Source organism: Lissotriton vulgaris, chromosome 1_1 (genome assembly GCF_964263255.1).
Source record: "Lissotriton vulgaris chromosome 1_1, aLisVul1.2, whole genome shotgun sequence".
Taxonomy (NCBI): Eukaryota; Metazoa; Chordata; class Amphibia; order Caudata; family Salamandridae; genus Lissotriton; species Lissotriton vulgaris.
The window spans coordinates 1,766,095,128-1,766,120,144 of NC_141685.1; the positions used below are offsets into that span (position 1 = coordinate 1,766,095,128).

A 25,017-nucleotide genomic window follows, 5' to 3' on the forward strand; every position below is an offset into this window, starting at 1 on the left:
GAAAATTAATTAAAAAACAGAAAGATGGGGAACCAGGACTGAATGGTATTCCTTTTGCCCTATTTAAAGAAAATCCAGATTTATGGGCAGCGCAATTAGAAAAGGTATTTAATGAAGTTATTGAAAAAGGCGCCATACCGGAGTCATGGCGTGGATCACTTATTACGCCAATTTACAAAAAAGGGAACTGGGCACTCGCAGAAAATTATAGGCTCAACACACTCCAAGATACTGATGCCAAGTTGTTTGCAAGGATCTTGCTTAATGAGCTGAATGATTGGGCAATAGAAATTAAGATCCTGACACTGAATCAAACTGGCTCTGTTAAAGGATTAGGGACATCTACAAACGTCCTGGCATTATCGCTAATAATGGACAAGTCAATAAGTCTTAAACAGCCCTTGTATCTTTGTGTAGTTGATTTTAAATCAGCCTTCGATTGTGTTCAAAGGAATTTACTGTGGAAAAAGCTCAGAGAAATGAACATTCCAACTACCTTACTGAAAATGATCCAGCTATTGTATAGTAAAACTTGGGTTAGGGTAAGGATGAGAAAACGCTGTCGAAGGAAATCCCAGCCAATGAAGGATTAAAACAAGGATGTGTACTGGCCCCCCTTCTTTTTATATTCTTGGCTGATCTGTAAGGGACCATAGATGAACTAAATGCACACCCTCCAAAATTAGCGGATAGGCATATTTCAAACTTTTTGTATGCCGATGATGCCATCCTGTTAAGCCAAACAAAAATCGGGCTGCAGCGACTAATCTCTGGAACATGTACCTGCGCAAGGGAAAATGGAAAATATGAAACCAAAACGAAGATCATGATAGTCGCAAAGAGCAAAAAATTAAGGCAAAAATGTAGTTGGTATATGGAAAACACCAAAATAGAGCAAGTCGAAGTATACAAATACTTGGGAGTACTACTTGATGAGAAGGGTAGTTACCAACCGCAATTAAGAGATATTCAGAGGAAGTCAAAGTCCCTAACAGCTGCATTTAGAATCTTGCAGAAATCGCTGGGCAACCACACATATGGGCAGTTTCTAAAGATTATAGGGGCAAGATTACTACCAACAATCATATATGGCAGTGAGTCACTAATGGGAAGGGATACGGAAACAATAAATAATGCTGTATCTAAAACATATAAATTACTATTTCATCTCCCAATAAATGCCTCGCCAGCCCAAATTAGACTCGAGTTTGGCTTAACTAACCAATACTATGCAAGGAAGGGTCACTTTATCAAAACCTGGAACCGGATTAAAAATGATCAAGATAACCAAATATCACAGTTACTTTGGAAGGTAATAAGAAATAACACAAAGGCAGCAGCATGGAATTTTCTTAACGAAGCTATAGAAGAGTTTGCAGTAACCTCAGTTTGGAATAATACCATAACCAATGCTTCCTTTAAGAAAATAATTAATAGAACAACAAACGTACTATCAATAATAAATGGATATAAAACAAAGAAGGTTCAAGACTATTTGGATATACCGTGGTCAGGAAACAGCAAACAAATCCTTCTCAAAGCAAGATTTGGAATCCTTCCGGGAACTTGCCACCTCCTGCCTTGGAAATCCTCTGAAAGGAGTACACTTTGTAGACTAAGTAACAGTGGAGAAGAGAATATTGTCCACTTGCTCTGTATTTGTCCGGGACTTCAAAATGAAAGGATAAAACTACTCAAAGTCCCTTTTAATGTACGAGAAATACAGACATGTAGGCAAGCCCTGAAATGTTGTCTTCAATCAAATGACATAGGCATGAATGCTACCTTTGTCAAGTTTTTATTAATGATAAAAACAAAATTAGCAGACTAAGGGGCCGATTATGATTGCGGTTTTTCCGCATCCTCGGGGCCGGCGGAAGCCACCGCCGGCCCAGAGGATGCGGAAAAACAGCAGCGGACTGACCAAGGACCCACTGCCACATTAGGATGGCTGGTGGGTCCTGGTTTCCGTCCGCAGCTTTTCCGCCGCGGTCGGCTTACAACCGCGGCGGAAAAGCTCTGATATGGTGACGGTGTCTCTCAGACACCGTCCGCCATATCAGGATGGGCTTTAAAAAGTGCTTTTCCGCGGCGGGTTTTCCGCCGTGGAAAAGCATACGGATCTTCACTGCGGGGGCCCGTTGCGGGCCCCCTAGGTGAAAAATGGGTGGAGGGGGTACCTATGGTACCCCCCTGCATTTGCATGCAGAAAGCGTCAGGCACTGCGCGGTGCCTGTCTCTTTCTGCATGCAAATGCAATGCGTGCATTTTTAACATTGCCGCAAGTGCAGCTTGAAGCTGCACCCGCTGCAATGTTAAAAATAGAGGATGTGACCGCCAGGGTGGCGGTCACATCCTAATTGCACAGGAGAGAACTCCGCATGCCATGCGGAGGTTCCCTCCTGCTCTGGGGTCGCGGACGGACGCAAGTCCGTCCGCGATCCTAATCGACCCCTAAGTCTTAAATGAAGTATACTAAGGATTTTTTTAACTGAGTTTTAAGATGAATGTTCTTTTATTAGTTTTTTTGTTTTTATACTAAAAGTAATTTTGTAATTGTATATTGTAAGATTTTAAATAATCAAACAATAAAGTAAAAGTAATTTAAAAGTATATCAGCCACGTGGCTGAAGGTAAAGAACCGCCTTATCTCAACAGGGTCCCGCCTCTTCTTCCAAAGCAGCATCATTGATGCATAAGGACTGTAATGTCTCAATTATATTAAAATAATAATAAATGCCAAATGTTCACCTCATAGAAGAAAGAACTTCTGAACATAAAACCTTATCCCCTTCTAGCCCTTGCATTATCCTATAATGTTTAATAAAAGTTGAGGGAATAGCCCAAGTGGCTACTTTGCAAACTTCATTCAAGGATACCGCCTGGACCTTCACCAGAGAGGCTGACATACCGCTAGATGACATACCCTGGGTTCCTAGAGGCATTGGGAAACTATGATCAGGAAATTAGGGAACAAATTCACCTGCTGAGAACTTGTTCAGAAGGTCTCAATCCCCTTTTGCAGGGCCAAAACTGCTAAACAATTACAAAGTGAGAGTCTAAACTTTGATACCTTTGCAAGAAAGGTAAGAACCGCTTGACTTGCATCCAAGAAATGAAGGGTCATTTCTTCCATTGTTTCTGGATTGGGATAAAACACCTGACAAATAACCTCCTGCAGAAGAAGGAAAGCAGAGTTAATCTTAAAACAAACAATGGTCCAGGACGAAGTACAATCCTGTCCTCAAATATCCTAAAGAAAGGAGGTTTACAAGACAGCGACCATAGCTCACCTAATCTCCTAGCCAATTCGATAGCCACTAAAAAGAACACCTTTAAGTTTAGGATTCTAATGTTAATAGACTGAAGAGGCTCAAAAGGAGGACCTCTCTGTGAGAAGTTAGCCTAGCATATGATGTCTACTAGTTCTAGTGGGCACCTTTGAAGGACTGGGTTATTTAAGACCCAGCGGTGCCAGGGGACAACCCCTGAAACCTTCGTGGGTAACCTGTTCCGGCGTACAGATGACAGAGACACGGGACACTTCCTTCGGCGTCAAAGATTCGAGGTTTATTACTACAGGGAACACAGAAGTCACGTGAAGTACACAGCATGTAGGTTCGCGGGATCTGATTCAATTTGCTACTGTGGGTCGCTCCTTTTTATACAGTTTTCTCTCATACATTAACATGGTACACAAAGGTTTACAACTTGGTTCCCATCATTATCCCCAAGAGGGGTTGCTTTGATGCATTCAAGGTCCGGAACATAAGTACGGAAACATTTGGTGGTTCCCAACTGTAAAAACCCATCTTCCCACCATTAGTACATTCCAGTCAGTAGTAAACAGATCGAAGGAGGAACAAGGACAGGTGCAGAGGAAGGCAGAAACAGTGGGGAGATCGGAAAGGGTGTAAAAGGGGTGGTATCGGGAAACACGAGCTGCAGGCATCAAAGGGACGTGCCTAATGAGATGCACGGCTAAGACAATAGACCGGCACGGCAAGATGTGCCTCGAGCGGAGCCAGCTGCCTTACAGTATCATCCCCCTCATCATAAAGACACTTTCAAAGGAAACGTGTCTTCCACAAAAAGTCTTGGGAATCCCAGGGTCGCGAAGCGGACAGCGTCCGTTCGCTGGCTACTTGAGGGCAAGAGACAAAATGGATGCCACATCTAAGATGGAACCCGTGGGTACAGACAGATAAACCCACGAAACAAACGAACGGTTTAGGCTAGTACAGCGAAACTGCGTACACCCACTAAACTCGTCATTTGCGGTTCATAGATACCAGACTCGACCATATTCGTGCGAGTCGAAAACATCACTTACAATCGTCATGGAACCTCAGACGCTCCTTTTGCCCTCATGTAGGCAAGCACTAGTCAGAATCATACTCGATATTCATCAGACCATCTAGATGTTGCTGCAACATAACTCTGTCCAACTGAGCTCCTTTGGTAACAGGCGGCTGTCTTATACACGTTGTAGCACAAAGGCCACATAAGGCAGGACCACACTGCACACAAAGGCAACACGTGAACAGAAACGCCACAACAACTCCGATGATCATCAGAATTTTCCAACCCCAGGTCGACATCAGGCCCCAAAACCACCCAAGTAGCGTCCAATCCCCTACGTCCACGTGTATGGACTCAGAGATCTTATGCAACTTTGAGATGCCTTGATAGACAGTCGGAGCGTTATCTGGAATGAAAATACAGCAGCTCGAATGGATCACCTTACATACTCCACCTCGATCTGCTAAAACAACGTCTAAAACCATACGGTTTTGTAACGTCATGAGCCTATCCACCTGAAGTTCTGTGGTGATATTACCAAGGGCACTGGCAGTGATATTAGCTGTCGATTCCACCACTCGAGTCAATTGTCTCAGGTTCCTACTATTGACCATAGGTCCCCAAAACGGGAGGAAACCCTTGAAAAAGTCTCCTGCCTCTTGACCGGCAGTGTCCTCTTCGCTAATCACGCCTCTCACAACTCTAGCCTTGTGATAGTCTGCATCAACAGTGAACGTCGGAGGCAACAGATTTGCGATATAACATGAGCCCACAAAGTCAGAGGGCAACCATGTATACGCACGATCATGGCAGACAAAGTATGTACCCTTGGCAGCCAGAAACACAGGGGAAGAGAGCATCGGTAGGATATAAGTCTCGGAGCAAGCACTCTCTCCAAGACGAGCTCTCGATTTTCGTCCACGACCTAGTAGACAGAAATTACCAAGGTGGGGTACGATCCATATCGGAGACGAGCTTCTAAGCTGCTTTTCACCCACGAGCGCACTGTACTCAACCTTACTCAGGACCCTATAGGCTCGCACCTCCTCCTCTGGGATGAGCGACGGCTCATAGATATCCCTATCTAAATCAGCGATCGCTATAGCCAAAGGCTTGAGGTACGAACCAGGACCAGAGTGGGAAGGATGTGGCTCCCGATTGGGGTAGGAATCTAGTGCACTTCGAAACATTGTTTGAAATGCTCGAGCTGAACCCTGGGAACTATAAGGAAGGACCAAATATGGAATTCCCTTATCCGTGGTATGTGGCATTAACCCACACACCCAACAATTAGTAGTGTTAACCACTAACTGGTGCTGATGAAGGAGCTGAATAAAGGAATTATTTCTGAATTCCGCACGTCTAGCCTGTTCGTGTTCGGATAAGATATGGAAGGAATGAGGGGATACAGTGGAGGTAGGTTTAGGTTCAGAAGTAGGAGTAGGTATGGCAGAAGGCAGGAAGTACGGTATCATATAATACACCCCACCCGCCAATAACGAAGAAACAACTAGAAACAGCAGGAACACCTGAAACATAAAACATTTTGTACGAGTAATTTGTTGGAGTTTGAATCTTTGCGCCTAAGCTTCTTCCAAATCCATCAGCTTTGAGAACGCCATCCCCTAAGACCGTCCGCAACGTTTCTTGACGCACTTCGTTCTGTGTGGCAGTAGTCAATCCCTAGGAGTTCCCAGGAACCGACGGTCTTTGACCTAGTGTCAAGACCTACCAACCAGAAGGAAGTACACGCGCGGCCCTACGGTACACCTGGATGCAAGGTATCTTATTCACAAATATGTACAAAGTCTCTCAGCTGTGGAAGCAAAAACACATATATGGAAAGAAACTCGAGATTTACAAAATAATCACAGTTATACGGGTGTTTAGACTGATTGTGGCAAATGGGATAATGTAGATGTCGAGGGACAGAAACGAAAATTTATTAGTCTTTGGTGCTGGATCGCAAAAAGTATCGAGTTTTCCCAGGACGTGTCTGTTCGTCAAACAATGGATCCGATGAGGGAACAGAGTTCTGTTGATCAGTCACTTGTTCAGATCTTGAGTCTTGTGATGACAAATGTTCAACAATGTCTTTCTGCTGCACTGAGGATTCTCCGACAGGCTAGGCGTCGCTAAAGGGTACAAAGGTCTGCAATCCTTCGGTTTCAGATGAAGCAATGCCCTTCCTCACCCACGAGTCCGCCGGTAAAGGTATAGGTACCTTTTTAGTATGGGTGGCGTGCACCCAATTCTTGCGGCCTTCCAAACGGACAGCAGTTCTCGTGGCAAGGAGGACTTGGAAAGGTCCGGTGAAACAGGGTTCAAGATTTCTTTTGCGAGCGAAGTTTCGCGTCACCACCCAGTCTCCGGGCTGGAGCTGGTGGCCTGGACCCTCCGTCTGCGTCGGCAGTGCTTCATAAACCTGTTGGTGAATTAACCTCAGTTTAGCAGTCAGATCATGAAGATAATCAATCAACATTGGGTACTCAAGATCAGAGAACACACTCGGTCTAGGGACCCCCCAAACATTCGCAGGACGGCAGAACACTATTTCATAGGGACTAAGCCCTACTCGGGAGTGTACAGTCGCCCTTGTTGACAACAAAGCTAAGGGCAAAGCGTCAGGCCACGAGAGCCCAGTCGTAGCCTGAATCTTCGCTAGTTTGAGTTTAAGGGTGCCATTATACCCTTCAACCAAACCTGCTGACTGGGGATGATTGGCGCTATGGAATTTCTGATTAATTCCAAGGCCCTTACACACACTCTTCATCACACTCCCCACGAACTCACTTCCGTTATCAGACCATACAATCCGTGGCATTCCATACCGAGGAAAGTATTCCTTCAGTAAGATTTTCGCAGTGGACAGGGCAGTATTGTCTTTGAGAGGGTAGGCTTCAATCCATCGGGAGAATGCGCAAACCACAACTAAAACGTATTTCAAGCTATTGCATCGCTCCATATGGATGAAGTCTAGTTGAATCACCTCAAAAGGACATGAAGGGGGAGCAAAATGGCCAGGGGGTGTAGGGGTTCCCTTACCAGGATTGTACAACATACATACCATGCAATTCTTAACCAATCTCTCAGCACATTTAGTGATACCATCATTCTTCCACACAGGGGACAGCAACTTGCAGATACCTTTCGCACTAATATGCGCTAACCCGTGTGCCATCGTCACAACAGCTAGGACATACGCATCTGGCAACATCCATCTCTTATGCTCCGACAAATCAACCCAACAACCATTCGCATCCAACTTTCCCGTACTCTCTTTCCACTTCGTCTTTTCAGTCTCAGTGGCCTCATTCTGTATCACTTTCACACTCTGAATAGTATCCTCACACATACCAGTCTCGGTAGGTCACCTAACCGAACTCGTCACATACATTCTAGTGCTAAGGTTCCGGGCAGTCTCCTTAGCAGTCTCATCCGCAAACGCATTACCACGGCCAACATCATCCATCACCTTACGATGCGCACTACATTTAACAATCGCTACCTGCTTAGGCAACGTAAGTGCATCCAAAAGATCATTCACAAGCTGTCCATGCTGAATCTTTGTGCCATGCGACGTCATAAAACCTCTCTCTCTCCACAACCGTCCAAAGCGATGGGCGACGCCAAAAGCATATTGGCTGTCGGTAAACACATTCACACGTTTCCTTTTCGACAACACACACGCTCTAGTCAAAGCGATCAGTTCTGCAGCTTGGGCAGAGTTCTGATTCAATCTCGCAGCTTCCACAACAGTATTCAAAGTTACCACAGCATACGCAGTCGTCACATCACCATTTGGCATCTGACTCCGTACTGATTGGCAATAAAGTCGCCGGGTCCAGGACATTACAACGTTTTATCTGAATATGACTTGCCAAAAGCGTCAACTCGTACCCAGACAACCTCCCACTCGTCAAGTGCTGGGTTTTCGTACGATTCAAAAGAGTGTCAACTGCATGCGGAACCATCACCGTAAGCATATTATCCATGACCAATCCTGCTGATTGTCGGATGGACACCGCAGCTGCCGCTGTTGCTCTCAAACAACTCGGCAATGCTCTAGCTACTGGGTCCAAGGTCGAGGAAAAATATGCACTTGGACGTTGCTTACCTCCAAAAGGTTGCGTCAAAACACTCAACGCACAACCTTCCCTCTCGTGAACGTATAATGTAAACGGCTTACTGTAGTCAGGGGTACCTAACACAGGAGCCGAACACAACGCGTCACGCAATTCAGAAAAACTTTTCTGACATTCTTCCGTCCATGGTAAAGGAGTTGGAACATCCTTACACATAAGAGCCACCAATGGTTTCGCTAACAATGAAAAATTTGGAATCCACTGTCTGCAGTATGATGTGATACCTAGAAAGGCACGCACATCTCTTTGGGTTGTTGGCACAGTCATTCGCGCAATCGCTGCAATTCTCTCTGGGGTCAACCGTCTTCCCTCCTTTGACAATAAGTGACCTAGATAGGTTACTTCTTGACAACAATATTGAAGTTTAGAGGGTGACACCTTGTGATGTAAGTCACAGAGATGTTGCAACAACGACACCGTAGCAATTTTTGCAAATGTCCTGAGTATCCGCGGCCATCAATAAGTCGTCGACGTATTGGATTAAGGCTGCACCAGCCGGCAACACAAATGCATCTAGTTGGCCCTTCAAAGCTTGACTGTATATCGATGGACTCTCACAGTAGCCCTGAGGAGCACGTTTAAACCGGAAGCTACGGCCACCAAGAGAGAAACCGAAAAGGTCTCTGCTTTCTTCGGCAATCGGAATGCTAAAGAAAGCATTCTTCAGATCGATCACCGAAAACCAAGATGCAGAAGCTGGAATCAGAGTCAGAAGCGCCGTGATGTCAGGCACAACAGGGAACTGAGGAATCACAATTTTATTTACCTCCCGTAAATCGATAACAAAACGATAAACAGGCGGTTTTGAAGGATCGGTACGTTTCAAAATAGGCAGTACAGGGCTGTTGGACACGTTTCCCCGAGTCTCTTCGATAACATCTTTCTCGATCAGATCATAGATGATCGCTAACAGTGCACGTTCACCGTCAAGGGAGATTCGATACTGGGGAATACGTGGCAGTCGCACATTAGATTTCAAGTGAACAACATAAGGGGAGATGTCAAGCAGGCCCACGTCATTGGGACCTGTTGCCCACAAAGATGCAGGAAGAGAACTCAATTCCGGTGGAAGCTTATCGAGAGACAAGTACATTGGAGAGATCACTCTCTCACCCAAAGTAAGCTTCACTCCCGCAGGAGAACAATACAAAGTCGCATACAAACGTTTTAGCAAATCCAGGCCCAAAAGATTTTCACCACAACCAGTGGTCAAAATCAACGGAGCTTTGAGCTCACGAGGCCCAATTGTAAGAGGCAAAGGGCACGAAACCGGATTGCTAACAGGGGCGCCAGAGAATCCAACGGAAACATTTGTTAAGCCAGACAAAGGTGCGCCAGGGAGTTTCGAATGCATTATGGAACTTTTCGCTGCACCAGTGTCCAACAGAAAAGGCTCAACGACGCCCGATGTGGCAACTGCGACGTAAGGCCCTCTCTGATCAACCGGAACTGATACTACTCCCTCTCCTTGTCTATGGCTGTCCTAGTAATTACTGTCGTCAGTTCCCTGATCGACGTAATAATCATCTACATTGTACTGCGCAGATCTACCTTGCGATGATCCACGTTGATCAAAACAATTGTTTGAATCTGACGAATTATCTGAACGATCGTTTTAAGCACCCCGACCCCTACCACGTGATGTCTGCTGAGAACCACCACGACCTCCTCTAGATGAATTACCACTATTACGCTCATTTAGAACTGGACAGTTGAATTTTAAATGACCCTCCTGTCTACAATAGGCACACTGATTGTACCCTAACGAAGATCTCTGCGAAGAGGAGTCATTTCGCGATTGCGACCTATTAGATTGCGGCTGCGATCGATTATGTTGTTGCAAATCATTCTGATTCGAACGCGGAGGATACGCCTGCTGCAACAACACTTTAGTTTTGAGTTCTTTCGTCTTCTTATCGGCACGGTCATTCTCTTCTTTCTCCCTATTCTCATAATACTGTGCCGTAGCCAATATTTGAGCAGAGGTAGAGACAGCCCACGCACTCTCAGAATTTTTCAATTTGTTGCTCAAGTCAGGCAATAAGTTAGAGACAAATTTGTCCACGAACAACCTCTGACCACCCTCGGTACCCATATCCTGACCACTATGATCGATGAATGCCTCCTCAAATCTCGTAAAGAAATCAGAGACACTCTCATCCTTCGTCTGTTTGCAAGCGGACAACTTATCCCAATTCACCTTCATAGCTGGCATAAGTGTTTTCATTAGAGTGATTATTCTCTGAGGGAGATTAGCAATTAACTGTTCAGGTTTGGCACCACCAACTTGCAAACCATCCGCCGCTATAAGCGCAGCCCAATCACCACCTAATTAGTTTGCATGATTTTCCTGACGAATCTTTGCCCATACCGGTTGCGGTACGACATTGCCAAACAGCATATCGATATCGGCAAGATTCATTATCGTAGCGTCTACGAGCTGCGACAATTCCTTATAATACCCTGCAGGATTTTTGCGAGGGTCAGGCAAAGATTGCTTCACCTGCAAAACTTCTGAGCGTTTCCATGGGAGATGTATCCATACTCTCTGGAAATGTGGCAGGATCGGCGGAACTTGAGCAGCATCACCTGCCATCCACACTGGTGGAACTTCGCGCATGGGATACTGACCAAGCGCATCTAACGGTCTCTCAATATCCTCAACGAACAATGCTTGAGGCATCATAGAGGGGCGAAGAGCTAATAATTGCTCAACAGCACGTCGAACATTAGTGCCTACTATCATTCCGCTCGAAAACTGGAGCTGTAGGTTGGTCAAAGCAGTTAATACATCGTCCGATGCATCAGCCGATATTTGGTCACGCAAGGTCTTGCACATTTCTTCAAAAACATATCTTTGTGTCGGTATATTGAATTGACCAAACGTATTCAATACCGAACGTGGAGGATTCCTAAATGGGTGTAGCATCCATGCCATCGCCATATTATACAGCGCAGCGCTTTCCCTATTACCGGGAAGCTGACTACGTCTTTGCGGACCGTCCGAACCAGCGGACTCAGGAATAGGTCCAAGAGAATTAACAAAGTTAGCAGCAACTAAAGGGGTACGACGTTGGGTAGATGGAGAAGTATACAATAGGGTATTAACAAGAGAAGAATCGGGAACAGAAGAAACAACAGGAGTAAGTAGAACAGGAGCAGTAGCGGGAGCAGGAGTATGAGGAAGTACAAGCGGAGGAGCAGTAGGAACAGAAGTAGGCAAAGGAGCAGGAACAGGCGGAGGAACAGGTTGAGGAGCAGGTACAGGAGCAGGTACAAGAGGAACCACAGGAGCTGCGGTACCCTGTGCGTACGGAGGTGGTGACTTCAAGAGATAGGACATTAAAGGATCCTCAACTAAATCCTCCTTCTTATCCGACTCCGTTGGCAAAGCGGGATAACATTTATCTATAGACATACGCTGAAGCCTATCAAAAACTTCCTTTTCCTTTTCCTCCTTATCACGCTGGAACTGCTCTGCTTTCTTTACAATGGTAGCAACACCATCTCTCTGATTACGTTTTGTCTGTCTGATCTCTTTCTGTCTGGCTTCTTTGCGCCATAACCGAAAGGCATCAAACATGGCCGGCCTTGACTTTTTCTTAAACAATGTAGCCTCAAGATTATCTAGAATCGGGGTCTCGAAACTACCATGAGGTGGCCAACTAAGGACACCATCCTTTTTGGTATAGCGAATCCAATATCCATTAAAGGTAATCGGACCTAACCCGTGTTTGCTATATAATTCATAAGTTGGAGTTCCAACCGGAGGTATCGGACACGAGTCCTCCAGTCGGGAATCCGTACCACAACGTCTGAAACAACTGAACAAAGTACTACAGCCAGGCATCTTGCACGCTAGCCGAGTTTCACAAACTTCAAGGGTTACGGGATTTACCAAGTCCCTGCAAAGAGCAAAAACCCTCGGTTTTTGGCGGCTGCAGTCGTCAAATATTACAACAAAGAACCAAGTACTAAGAACCACAAATGCAATGGAACCATGCAACAACTAAGCAACCACAACCAAGGACTCTGGGAGCGACCCACAAATACTTAACTCAAAGATCGATGGCGTCACCAGGAAGGCCCGTCAATCGTCTCGCTGTACCAAGGTCTACGCCAGGCGCCAAATCAGGTCTACAGTCAGGGCAGCAGTCCATCGCAGCCATCAGGAGGCGGGAATCTTCGCGGGAAAAGTCGTCGGGCCACTTATCTCGACAACAGGATCGATGAAGCGGGGTGCACCTTCCCTCTGAGATTTCACACGAAGTTCCTCACGATCGTCGGGCTTGGACCGGTACCACTGATGCAGCGCCACGTTGGGCGCCAACTGAAGGACTGGGTTATTTAAGACCCAGCGGTGCCAGGGGACAACACCTGAAACCTTCGTGGGTAACCTGTTCCGGCGTACAGATGACAGAGACACGGGACACTTCCTTCGGCGTCAAAGATTCGAGGTTTATTACTGCAGGGAACACAGAAGTCATGTGAAGTACACAGCATGTAGGTTCGCGGGATCTGATTCAATTTGCTACTGTGGGTCGCTCCTTTTTATACAGTTTTCTCTCATACATTAACATGGTACACAAAGGTTTACAACTTGGTTCCCATCATTATCCCCAAGAGGGGTTGCTTTGATGCATTCAAGGTCCGGAACATAAGTACGGAAACATTTGGTGGTTCCCAACTGTAAAAACCCATCTTCCCACCATTAGTACATTCCAGTCAGTAGTAAACAGATCGAAGGAGGAACAAGGACAGGTGCAGAGGAAGGCAGAAACAGTGGGGAGATCGGAAAGGGTGTAAAAGGGGTGGTATCGGGAAACACGAGCTGCAGGCATCAAAGGGACGTGCCTAATGAGATGCACGGCTAAGACAATAGACCGGCACGGCAAGATGTGCCTCGAGCGGAGCCAGCTGCCTTACAGTATCATCCCCCTCATCATAAAGACACTTTCAAAGGAAACGTGTCTTCCACAAAAAGTCTTGGGAATCCCAGGGTCGCGAAGCGGACAGCGTCCGTTCGCTGGCTACTTGAGGGCAAGAGACAAAATGGATGCCACATCTAAGATGGAACCCGTGGGTACAGACAGATAAACCCACGAAACATACGAACGGTTTAGGCTAGTACAGCGAAACTGCGTACACCCACTAAACTCGTCATTTGCGGTTCATAGATACCAGACTCGACCATATTCGTGCGAGTCAAAAACATCACTTACAATCGTCATGGAACCTCACCTTGCACCAGTCTAATCTACCCTTATTGATGGTGGTTGTAAAGTCAACCTTATAGAAAGCTATCCTAGGGGTAGCAATGGCCAGCAGTCTTCAGGCTAAGACTTCAGAGAGCGAATTAAGCTAGTTGTTTTACCAATTATAATCTCTTGAGTACCAAATGAAAGCACACCACACAAGGTATATATCAAATTTATATGTATTTATTCTAAACACAATCCCTCTGCACTCTTTATTAGGTCAGAGGTAAAAGTACAATACAAGGAACTTAATTAGCATATGATAAGTTGCACAGTATACGTTTTGCCCTAGGGGCCTCACAAACCATATACTAAAATAGTGGTATAAGAACCACGTGAAAAATAAAAAGCAAGCCTGGGGCCTGTGGAATCGCTGGGCTACTCAGGACAGCCAAAGGTTAGGATGGAGGAGGCCCACGGGAGATGCATGCAGTGTCTAAACCCAGCCGCGAGTTACCATTGACTTTCTATGGGGAACGAACAAGTTGCAATTTTAAAGAAAAAGGGTACAAGGAGGTGAACTGCGATGGAACCCCTTTAGACTAGGACACTTGAAGAGTCAATACCCACAGGAGCACCAGAGTACTCGTGTTACCTCACCCAGGGAAGCCGGGTGCATAGGTGTTTTTTCGTGTCGGGTTTCGTCGCCGATTCCAATGGAGAGCTGCGAAGAAGGGCTGCAGGCGACCAGAGGAAAAGTGTCTGGGTGGATCGGAGATGTGAAGAACCAGAAAGCAGAGGAGACATAGTCTGGGCCACTAGCCAGTGTCCAGGGCGGCGATAGGAAGATTCCACCGGATGTCTGGTGATTTCAGCCAGGAGGACCAGGAGATGTTGACGACAACCAGGAGCTGGATTTGAGTTGTCCCACAAAGGATCTAGTTGACTGCAGTGTCGGTATCCGTATTGGACCCAACAAGCCTTGGCAAACGTAACCCACGCAGGATGTTAAGATTGGCTTTGGTGCAGACCACCAAGGTCTGTGGAACTTCTCCTTTGCAGGGAAGTTGGAACAAGCCTGGAGCAACCAGGAAAGCAAGTTGAAACAAAGAACTGTCTTCTTGGGGCTCACTAGCCAACGGACTAGGAACTGCAAAGACACGCTGAGGGGAAACGCACAAAGTGGGCCCACGGGACACTCGTGGAGTGTGGGCCTCTGAGCTTCAGTGCAAAAGGTGCTTGAGTCTGGGGCTTCAAGCACTTTAAAGCACAACTTCGGAATAGCTCGGGAAGTTGATGCAGGTAGCAAAATGCAGGATGTCCAGGAGTTCTGGTACCACGTCTCTTGTGTCCGCCACAGGTCTCAACTTTACTGTGAGCAAAGGTCGAGTCAGAGATGTCTGGAAGTCCATGTCCTGTGTTGCAGATTTTTCAGGATCCAGCGGGAGCCTCAAAAATGCAGACCAGCAAAGATGCTGTTGGTGCCTGTTTGAACAGGGTGGTCACTCCTTGACCACAAGGGAGATTTCTTCCATCTTCCAGTCGATATGGAATGTCGAAGGTCCAGGATATATGTTGCTGAGTTTCATCCAGGGTAATCTAAAGTCATAGGGACTGGGGTTCTATACTTAAAGTAAGTTTAGGGGTTGGACTAACTCTAAGGTCCCTCCTATGGGTGGACCTGGGGTGGGGGTGGTTAAACCCCTTCCCCTTTGTCCAGTTTCACGCCAGATCTTGGGCTAAGTGCCCCAGCAACCGGTTTGAACTGGGAAATGCATGGAGCACCTAATGTTCCCCAGGCAGTGTCTGAAAAGCATTCACTGAATACAACCCTCCCTGCCTCAATACACAAAAGCCTGTCTGGGGAGGTGCCAGCACCACCCTGGATGGGAAACCTATTGTTCAGGCCTCCCCTGCCGTAGTTTCATCCAGCAACAGGAGGGCAGACTCTTGTCTGTAGCAGCAGCATCCATATTGTGATGCTGAGGCTCTGTTTAACTTTAACTGGGTAAACCAGTAACTACATGTCTTCTAGAAGGGTGGAAGGCTACTCCCGCCGCCAGGACTGGTGGGGGGGAGGGGGGTTAGTATTCCAAAGTGTTTGACACCTTACACGACATGTTTTGTATCTACGTGGTACATATATTTTCAAGGTATGTAGATGAGGAGCTAGGAATGGTAAATCTGTACTTCCCTTCATGCACTTACTTTTGGATATTTTGTCCCTCGATATTCTGTCCTTGATATTAGTACGCCACGATATTCTTGGTGTTGATATTCAGTAGCACAATCTTAAACATAAGTGTGGACACAATGGAGTTATTTTGCAACCACAACCGTGCCAGTTGGAAATGGGACTTTAGTGACTTAATCTTACCTCTCTGCCCGAAGACGGGGTAGATTTTTTACACACCCATATATAGGTGTGGTGCATGATATTCCAGTGTCCATTTTCCATAGGTGCAGAGGGAGGTTGGTTATGCCTCACTTACCCACACCACTGACAAATACAAACATGTTTTTGTTAAATATATCTAATATTTAAAATCATTAGCAGAGATAATAAAATTGCAATTTTGCCATGACATTTTGCAGTTTCAAAGAAAATGTTGTGGAAACATGTACAAGACCTTCATACCATGACCTAAACCAAGCTTTGTGTAATTTTTAGTCTTCCCACCTTGCCCATAGGTTCAGGGCACATCTTTTTTTAATTCTTCCAGTACTTGCAAACATTGGGAGAACCTTTAAAAAAGAGAGTTTTTCCTATAACCTCCACCTCTTTGGACAAAGGAGGGTACATTTTCTGGCCTCAACCCTATATCTTCCCCAGAGAGGTGTTTTTTTCTCCCTCCACTTCTACCTTGTCCAAGAGCAGGAGTGGTGTGTATTCCTCCTCTGCCTTAATCATGGTTAGTGGAGTAATGTTTTTATCTTTAACCGCCCCGTCTTGGTCAAGGGGTGAGATTGATTTTCTGCCACACCCATCTTTTCCAAGGGAAAGGGACCTTCCCTGACTCCCTCCACCTCAGCAGTGTCCAATGGCAAGTCAGGGAGCTAAACTAACAATATGGAGCATCTAAGAGCTGCCTCGGTGCTGTCTTCACATTACCAAAGATGTCCTTTGTGCTCTACAAAATTATGCTGGCTACAGAGGAGTAGGGCACTTTCATCTACTCAACACCCTGTTAACATTTGCAAACAGGGTTCTTTGACATAAATATGCTGCCCTGCTCTTTGATGGCCCGCAGCATTTTGGAGGCTGTGGAAGACCGGCATATGGCATCGCCTTCTGTACCCTTGCTTTCATACATATATGTGAGTGATGTCATTGAATCTTTTATTTTGTAAAACACTATTCATTGGTTATAATAACTTCCATTTGAGTTGATTCTGAAGAACATTGAAGAAGGCACATGTAGAAGTGCACGTACCCGGTGATGCAGTCTCCAGTGAGTGGATCGCAGCTTCCAGCACAATCACATGGTCGGCAACCATACTCTCCGAAGCCCCAGTATCCTACCATGCATTTGTCACAAATAGGACCAGCCACACCTGGCTTGCACGGGCAGTCTCCATTGCTGGAGTCACACGACATGCTGGTACTGAAGGGAGGATTGGCGGATCCAAGGGGATGACAAGCACATGCTGAAAATATAAAATGAGATACGTGCTGGTGACCATCTCTGAAAGATGCAGCTTTGAGAGGTAACATCCTAAAATGCAACACACAATACTGGTAGAGAAGTTTAAAACATATGACTTGCTTCCCTTTGTGAGCATCAAGGTTTGTAGAATAGGAAGCCTGGAACACCAACTTTATTCTGCTCTTACAAATATTTGTGATTTTTTTAACACATTGTTTAATTTCTTGTGTAGAGTGTAACCCCCAAAAATGTGTAGAAATGTAAGTACCTCCTAACAACAATTATTGTAAATGGCTTTCTCTGGGTAGGATCCTTGTAGCCACTTGTGAATGTGCCTTCTTGAACTGCGTAATAACTGTAGGAAAGTGCCTCTTTTTGACAAGGTCAGACCCACTTTTTGCTCACTGTTATTGATACTTTTTATTGGAAGTGCAATGGATCCCTGCTAACTAGGGGTGGGTGGAACTCTGCGGAATTCCACGGAGTTACATAAAAACTCCATGTAATTCTGTCGAGTTCCACCAGCAAAACAATTTGAATCAAGTGCTCATTGGTCAATACCATCCCAATGTCACACCATGGCAAAGTCAATAGGACTGGTGCACACGCATACATTTTGGGCAAGTTGTGCTTCCTTTTCCTTTTACAGCGCACTGTTTCCTCACTGCTTCCTCTTCCCCTGTCAATGGCAAATATTTTCAGACCCTCCCCAGAGACGGCAGTGAGTAATGAATGATGTGGACATCTCTATAGGCAGGGGGCGTCACCCTGATTCTGCATTGTTGGCACTTACCTTGCTGTCACCCATCAGGCCCTGCACCTCTATTGCAGCTGCCAGCCAGATCCTCCCCCCTCACAGCCACTACGTGCACATGCAGAGACCTGGTTTAAATCTTCTAAAGCCTACAGTGTAGTGCTTGAGGCTACCATCCTGACCAACACATCTGCACCCATACACCCCAGGACATGTAACCCAAAGCTGCTGGTGGTTCTTTGGACCTTGGCCCCCTATGGCCCCCTACATTGTAAGTCCAAAAGGGCACTCCTGAACTGCAAATATATGTTTGCTGTGTGTGTTTTTCCTCTCCTCTCCTGTAGTAACATTACAGCGTTGAGGTTCATATGTCGAAAATTATTATTCAAGTATTTTTGCTATTTATTTGTAAAATCAATAACCCCGAACTCACCAAAGCAATTCTAAAGAACTTGGGCCTAGATGTAGGTAATAGCAAATTACCGAATGGTAAATACCGAATTTTACCGATTCGGTATTTACTATTCAGTAATTGCTATGTAGGTAAAAAATTCGGTAAAAATACGGAATCGGTAAGATTCGGTAATTACCGATTCGGTAATTACCGAATCTGTATTTGCTATTGATTCCTATGGGCCTTGAAGCCCATAGGATTCAATAGCAAATACTGATTCGGTAATTCCCGAATTTGTAAAATTACCGATTTTACAAGGGGGACAGGGTGTCACTTTGACACCCTGTTGCCCCCCTGCTACTGGCTTGTGTGCCATGTGACACACAGACATGCCCTTAGGGCATGTCTGTGTGCCACATGGCACAGGTGTACATGCACAGATGTGCATGTACACTGGAATTCGTTATTTAACGTGTAATAGTATTACATGGTAAATAACGAATCCGTAATGGCCTGTGGCACTGTTTCCAGTGCCACCTACATCTGTATTTACCGATCCGGTAAATTTACCGATTCGGTATTTTACAGAATCGGTAAATTTACAGAATCGGTAAATATACCGATTCTGTATGTTTTAAGGCCCCTACATCTCCATTAGCAAATACTGGTCGGTAACGGCCGAAATCGGCCGTTACCGACCGGTATTTGCCGTCCTACATCTGGCCCATTGTGCCTAAATGTATATATAAATCTGTTTCATATTTCTAAATTGGTCTTAGATTTCTTTTTGAGTGTGTGCATCATTTATTGACTGAGCGTGTACAACAAATGCTTTACACTCCCTTCTGATAAGTCTGAGTTGCTCAAGCACACTACCACAAATAGAGTACTTGGGATTATTAAAGTAAATCTCTTTAACTAAATAGGAGTCATCTGGACTTTTTGCATGGTGAACCCTTACATTGGCACTGCTTCATAAAAAGGCACCTTCCTCTAACTACCCCGTGCTATCTCTGGCCCTTTAACCCCCAACAGAGAGTTCATATTATTCTATGTTCATTCCAGAAAATGGTTGTTACATTTATGTCATACGTACAGATACATTAAAATTGCAACTGTACAAATGAGATAAAGGAAAGATCAATGTTTTGGAATATGAATGTCTACTACTGTCATTTGAAAAGAACACTTCACAAAGAGATAGGTACAAATCTGTTGAGAACTAAAATTGACTTTCAGGATATCTTCTGAACTTTGATATGCTCAATTGACTCAATAAATTTGATGAAGTTTTATAATTGTAGTGTGCCCCTAAGCATGTGCTATAGTTAATTACAATGACCTAACCTTTGAAGTGCATTCGCACTAATTTGTTTTTTTCTGGTGTTGAAAGGATAACTATTTCACCACGTCTCCAGGTAGGGACAATTGTTCTTGTGTTTAGAATGTCATCATGCCCACTAGCTGTTGTACAGACAAATACCAATGACATTCTAAGATGTGTTGCAAAGGGTTTTGGCTTCAAGGGTAAGTCCCTAGTTTATGGTTCAAGGGTTACCCAGGGCCTCAAAGTTAAAGTATCTCTCATGCATAGCGGAGTGGAGTGTTTTCCTTACACGCGCTAGATAACATCAAGTTACTAAGCACGGAACGTCCATCTCTCAACGCGGACAGTCGGATTTCTCAGCATGGGCGGTCATGGATGGCCACAGTTCGTGCTGATGTTATAGCGTGGGACAAACACCTAGGGCTGAAAATGAACATGAACAACATGACCAGACGCACTCTGCTGCTTGCAAAATTCTGTATAGCGTGGCAATTTTTTTTGTGACTTTGCGGAGTTTCACTATACGAAACTCCGCCCAGGCCTAATTTAATGTAGCTTTGCGCAAGAGGTAACTTTAGTGAGTAGCCACTTTGTTGTCTAAAGTTTCCCAGTGCTCGTTTACGGTTGCTGGACATGGGAGAGCCTTCTGCGCTCCTATAAGGAGGTGCGAACGACTCTCAGGAACAAAAAAGGCCTGCCTCTGAAAGAGGTATGACCCTTTCTTGAAATGAAGACGCAACAGGGTGTGAGCCCAAAAGCTAAACTTTAAAGGGGAAGCTGTCTTTGAAGGGTAAACGTTGGACACACACGAGAGGGGCTGCTCTTTTGTTCTTGCAGACAGGTTGGCGGCAAGGACAGCGAGGGAGAAACTGCTGTCAAACTTGGTTTTCTGTGGGCATGTTGCCCGTAGGTAGCCACCAGGGGTGGACAATAAATTATTTTCCCCAGGCGGAGTTGGCCACTCCGTGTTACGCATGCAATAGACTTCTGACCGAATTCTGCCAAACGCTGCATGGTGGAATTTTTGCTTGCATAAAGCTCGGCCATGGTAAGTTGCTGAAAGCGAGCAAGAATTGGTATCCCGTAGCACGATTTTCGGGAACTTGGAGGGCACCCGGCGAGATTTTCCCAAAGCGGGCGGTTGCGACTGTTCGTGTGGGAAAGCCGCTGTTTGAGTAGAAAATCTACTTAAGTGGCAGCAAAAGCAAATCAAGAAGCAGCATCCTCTGGTGAACTACATGGTGCAGTTTGTGCTGATTTTTCAGTGTGGAACTAGCTCCCGGTGCTAAAAATCAGCACGATCAGAATGACGTGCTGAATTCAGTCCATTTGAGGAACTCCGCAGAATCCTGCGGGGTTATCATGGAATTCCACAAAGTGAAACGCCCCACCCTAGTAGCTACACCTCTGTGGTGGGCTAGGGAGTTCTATACAGCAAGAGATGGGTCCTGCCATCTTGCGAGAGGTAGAAAAAACAAAGCAGAAGACAAGACCCCTTTCGTTCTCTAAACCACTGATTTAAATATTCTACATGACCTGACCCTCCCTTTCTGCTCAGCTGCTGGCTCTGGCAGCAGGCACCGTTACATCAGAACTCAACTGCAATAAGTTATTACACTTGAGTTATGATGCCATTTCTTTATAATAGGTGACTAGGTGCATCACAAGTCTCCTATTATAAAGAAATTAGAGACATGTTTTTTTTTTTACAGAGATTGCAGTATTCAATAATTATAGCAGTATGAGGTCATAGGCCATTTTGGAAAGTTTAAATGGATTTGTCTTGCTACATCAACTATGATTCCTTTTCACTTTCATTTTGAGAAGGCTGTGCTCTGTAGTAGTTTGTTCGTTGGTCAGTATCAAACAATTAAATCATTAGTTTTTTTCATCAGCCTCCCTAAATACCACCTTACTTGCCTCCAGAAATTAATAATGATGCTTGGAAGGCTAATTGCCACTCTCAAAAAATGAATATAATATCAATTCCATCCTCAACAACCTTTGCTTGCTGGTTATCAGAGCCACAACCAAATTCAAAATATGTTTGCCCACCTATGTGTCTTGTCAACTTCAACTCTCCTTACCTTTATAACAATGTCCCACCATAAATTTCAAGAAAAACGAGTGTTCTATCGGCTATGTTCCGGTTTCCCTATCAAGATTTATGAGAATAGGTGAGTTCTGCTCAGCGGTAGCCCTAAGGTTCTGATATCAACTCCTGCTGAAGTTACTTTGCACCAAGGGGGCGTACCTTGGGTGATGCATGGGCGTTCACATGCAACCACGCATGGTTTCTCACGCTAAACCCAATTTACTTACTAATGTATATGGGGTTTAGCGTGAGAAAACTGTGCCCTTTGCAACCAGGCGCAAGGAAGGAGAAATGCTTTCATTTCTCCTTCCTTTTGCATTGTACATCACGTATACAAAGAGGGAAAAGATTTGAAGTGAGTCTTAGCATTGTATTTTGTATTAATGGTGCTCTTCCTGTACAAAACCTATGCTAGTCTCAAGGAGACACAGTTGAACAATGGCGCAAAGGTGTCTCCATGGCGCACAGCAGCTGATTTCAGTGCCGGCGCTAAAGCGAGGGGAGGAGAGGAGAATACCTTATGTTAGTAAATAGGGTGCTCTCCTCCTCTCTTCTTTTCATGTAGCAGCATTTGCAGTTGCTGCAGTGCGCTACGTGAAAAGTAGGTAAATCTCCCCCGAATTGAAACGATAATAACTATTGTACCATAACATGTTCAGTGCCTTCTCGCCCAGACTTTGACGATTCCGTAGTAAGTAGAAAGCAATGTGAGGATGTTTGTTGGTAATGGTTTGCAGTGATGGTAAGAGTAATTAGAATAAAAGGGTGAACAAACAAAAAAACATGTGAGCTTCGGTATCTAACTGTTGTAAGGTAAATTGCTGAGAAGGTAAATTGCTGAGAAGAGAAACAGAAATTCAAACAGAAATAGAAAGAGGTATTAAAATGATTCAGTTGCCCAGTGAGTGACTAAAAGAATCAAATTCAGTCATTCATTTTGTGATTTTGGGATGGAATTAAACTAAAGAAAACTCAAAAAAATACACGACTGGCGCATGTAGTGATAAAATCATAAAGAATATATATACATAAACTGAAAGGAAACTTTTCAATACAAATAATGTCCAAGCATACATTGACACTGTATTGTCCAAATGAAACAAAAAGTTGATTCCATCAGTCAATGTATAGAAAAGCTACTCTCAAAGGGATCAATGGAAATGTCCGTCTTTCATGAAGACTAAACCATGCAGTGATGGTATCATTGAAAAAGAAAAAGAGATGTGATTGTCATCGAAGTTTCGCTCTGCAGTGGTAAACATCTGCGAGACCATCCTCAGGACCAGTTTGATTAATGCGGAGATGCAAGAATGACCCCACCGGAAAATTGGAGGATTCAATGTGGATTTAAATGAATGAATGCGAGCAATACTATAAAGGTTAATCATTAAGAGAAGTCCAAAAATGGGCAACATTAGAGCGAAGACTCAATCGATAACTGGCTTTCACACTGGGCAAGACCAGGAATCACGACATGAATGACCGGATTTGATTCTTTGTGTCACTCACTGGGCTTCTGAATCATTTTAATACCTTTTAATAATCCCCTTATCAGCAGTGATGTTAAGAGTTACTACTTTTGTGGGTATGTTGATATCTTCTGAAGTCGCACTCTGAGATGTGGCTGAAATGTTTTGTGCTTGTAATGTGTGCGTTGCTATTTAGTGGTAATTGCTGTTTCAAGCACTTTACTGTGACATGCTGCTCAGACATGAGTCCCGTGCTCTCCATGCAACTGGAATCAAGCTATCCAGGCTGATAAGGGCTGAAAGCCCGAAACCGGTCCTCGGAAGCTTGTTTCCAGTCCAGGGAGGACCTGGCTTGGCAGTTCGGGCTGGACTGTTCCCATGGGGCACAGGGTCAAGACTGAGTTGCACATGGCTGGGTTCAAACTGTAATGGCATGGTTAGCAAAAAAAACTATGGATTTAGGCCCAGATCTCTGTACTGGGGCGAATGCCCCAAGTTGAGCCGTATTTACAACGTGACACATCTAGGGAGATGCATCACATTGTAAACCCCTGCGCCACATGAAACCTGCGACAGGTTTCATGTGGGCGTTCCAGCGCAGGGTGGGCGTTCCCTCGCAGGTAAGCCTCATGCTGCGTCAAAACTCTGTGCCTGCTTGAAGCAGGCGTAAGGATTGACGCAGCATTTTAGGCAATGGGCACCCCCGAGCCTTGCTGGAGCCGCTTTGCGCTTGCGACGCGACTCCAGCAATGCACCACATTTCCGCCGGTGGATGCGACACGCATCTGCCCACCCATGCGCCACGGCAAGCCGCATTGTAAACGCGACGCATCAGTGGTGGCGCATGGGTGGTTTTGCGGGTCGCAAGTGTTCTGGCGCATCCCTGCTGATTTGCAGAGATGCGCCAGACCTTGTAAATCTGCCCCTATATTTCTTAGGTATTTCCCTTGTTTTTTCTTTATTCAAAGCCTGCGAAATATTTATGTTGAATGTCAGTTTTCAAACAATCAATTGGTCTAATAAACCTGCTATCGTTCGCAGCAAACGTAGTCTACTAAAAAAAGTCAAACCGTTGATTACATTAATCAGAAAACCATAGTTCTCATCCTTAACTTCTATCCATATAAAAAGCTAAACATGACTTTCCGTAGAAATGGGACAGAAAGAACCGAGGTACCCAGGACCTACATATCTTAACGGCTCATGTATGTGCGATGTTCTGCGACCTTCCGCCAAGGTGCACAGACTGATACTTGACAGGCAGTACCACGACATTATCGTACATTTCTGCGAAAAAGTATCACAACATTTTCTTTACTTATGAAAATAGCACTTTAATTAAAATAAATGGCACTTTAAAATGTCTGGTATGATAAAAATCTTAACCCTGTTTTTTTAACTCGTCAAAAACTGTAGGATCTAAAAAAAACACATAGTTTTCTCCAAGAAATATGACAAGGCATGAGCGCACATTAACATTCCTTGGTTATTATACGGATATCAGAGTCCACAAGACCGAACAACTATGCAGTTCGCCTTCAACAGTCCAACCAACGTTTCTTTGCAATTTGGTTATGTAGGTTTAAACTTTGCTTTAGTGCACTTTGTAATGAACAGATATTCTTAAATGTATAAAAATACTCAATACAATACAATTTAGAAGAGATACAATTACACCAAAAAGGA

General features: G+C 44.9%; 1 protein-coding gene across 1 annotated transcript in view; it reads right to left on the reverse strand.

The window, feature by feature from the left end:
• The window catches only part of NTN4 (netrin 4), a 541,542-nt gene that overhangs the window by 67,182 nt on the left and 449,343 nt on the right, over window positions 1–25,017 (reverse strand). The window contains exon 6 of the mRNA XM_086919074.1: window positions 17,080–17,293. Within this exon, the coding sequence (XP_086775200.1) occupies window positions 17,080–17,293 (214 nt within the window). The remainder of the gene's footprint in view (window positions 1–17,079; window positions 17,294–25,017) is intronic.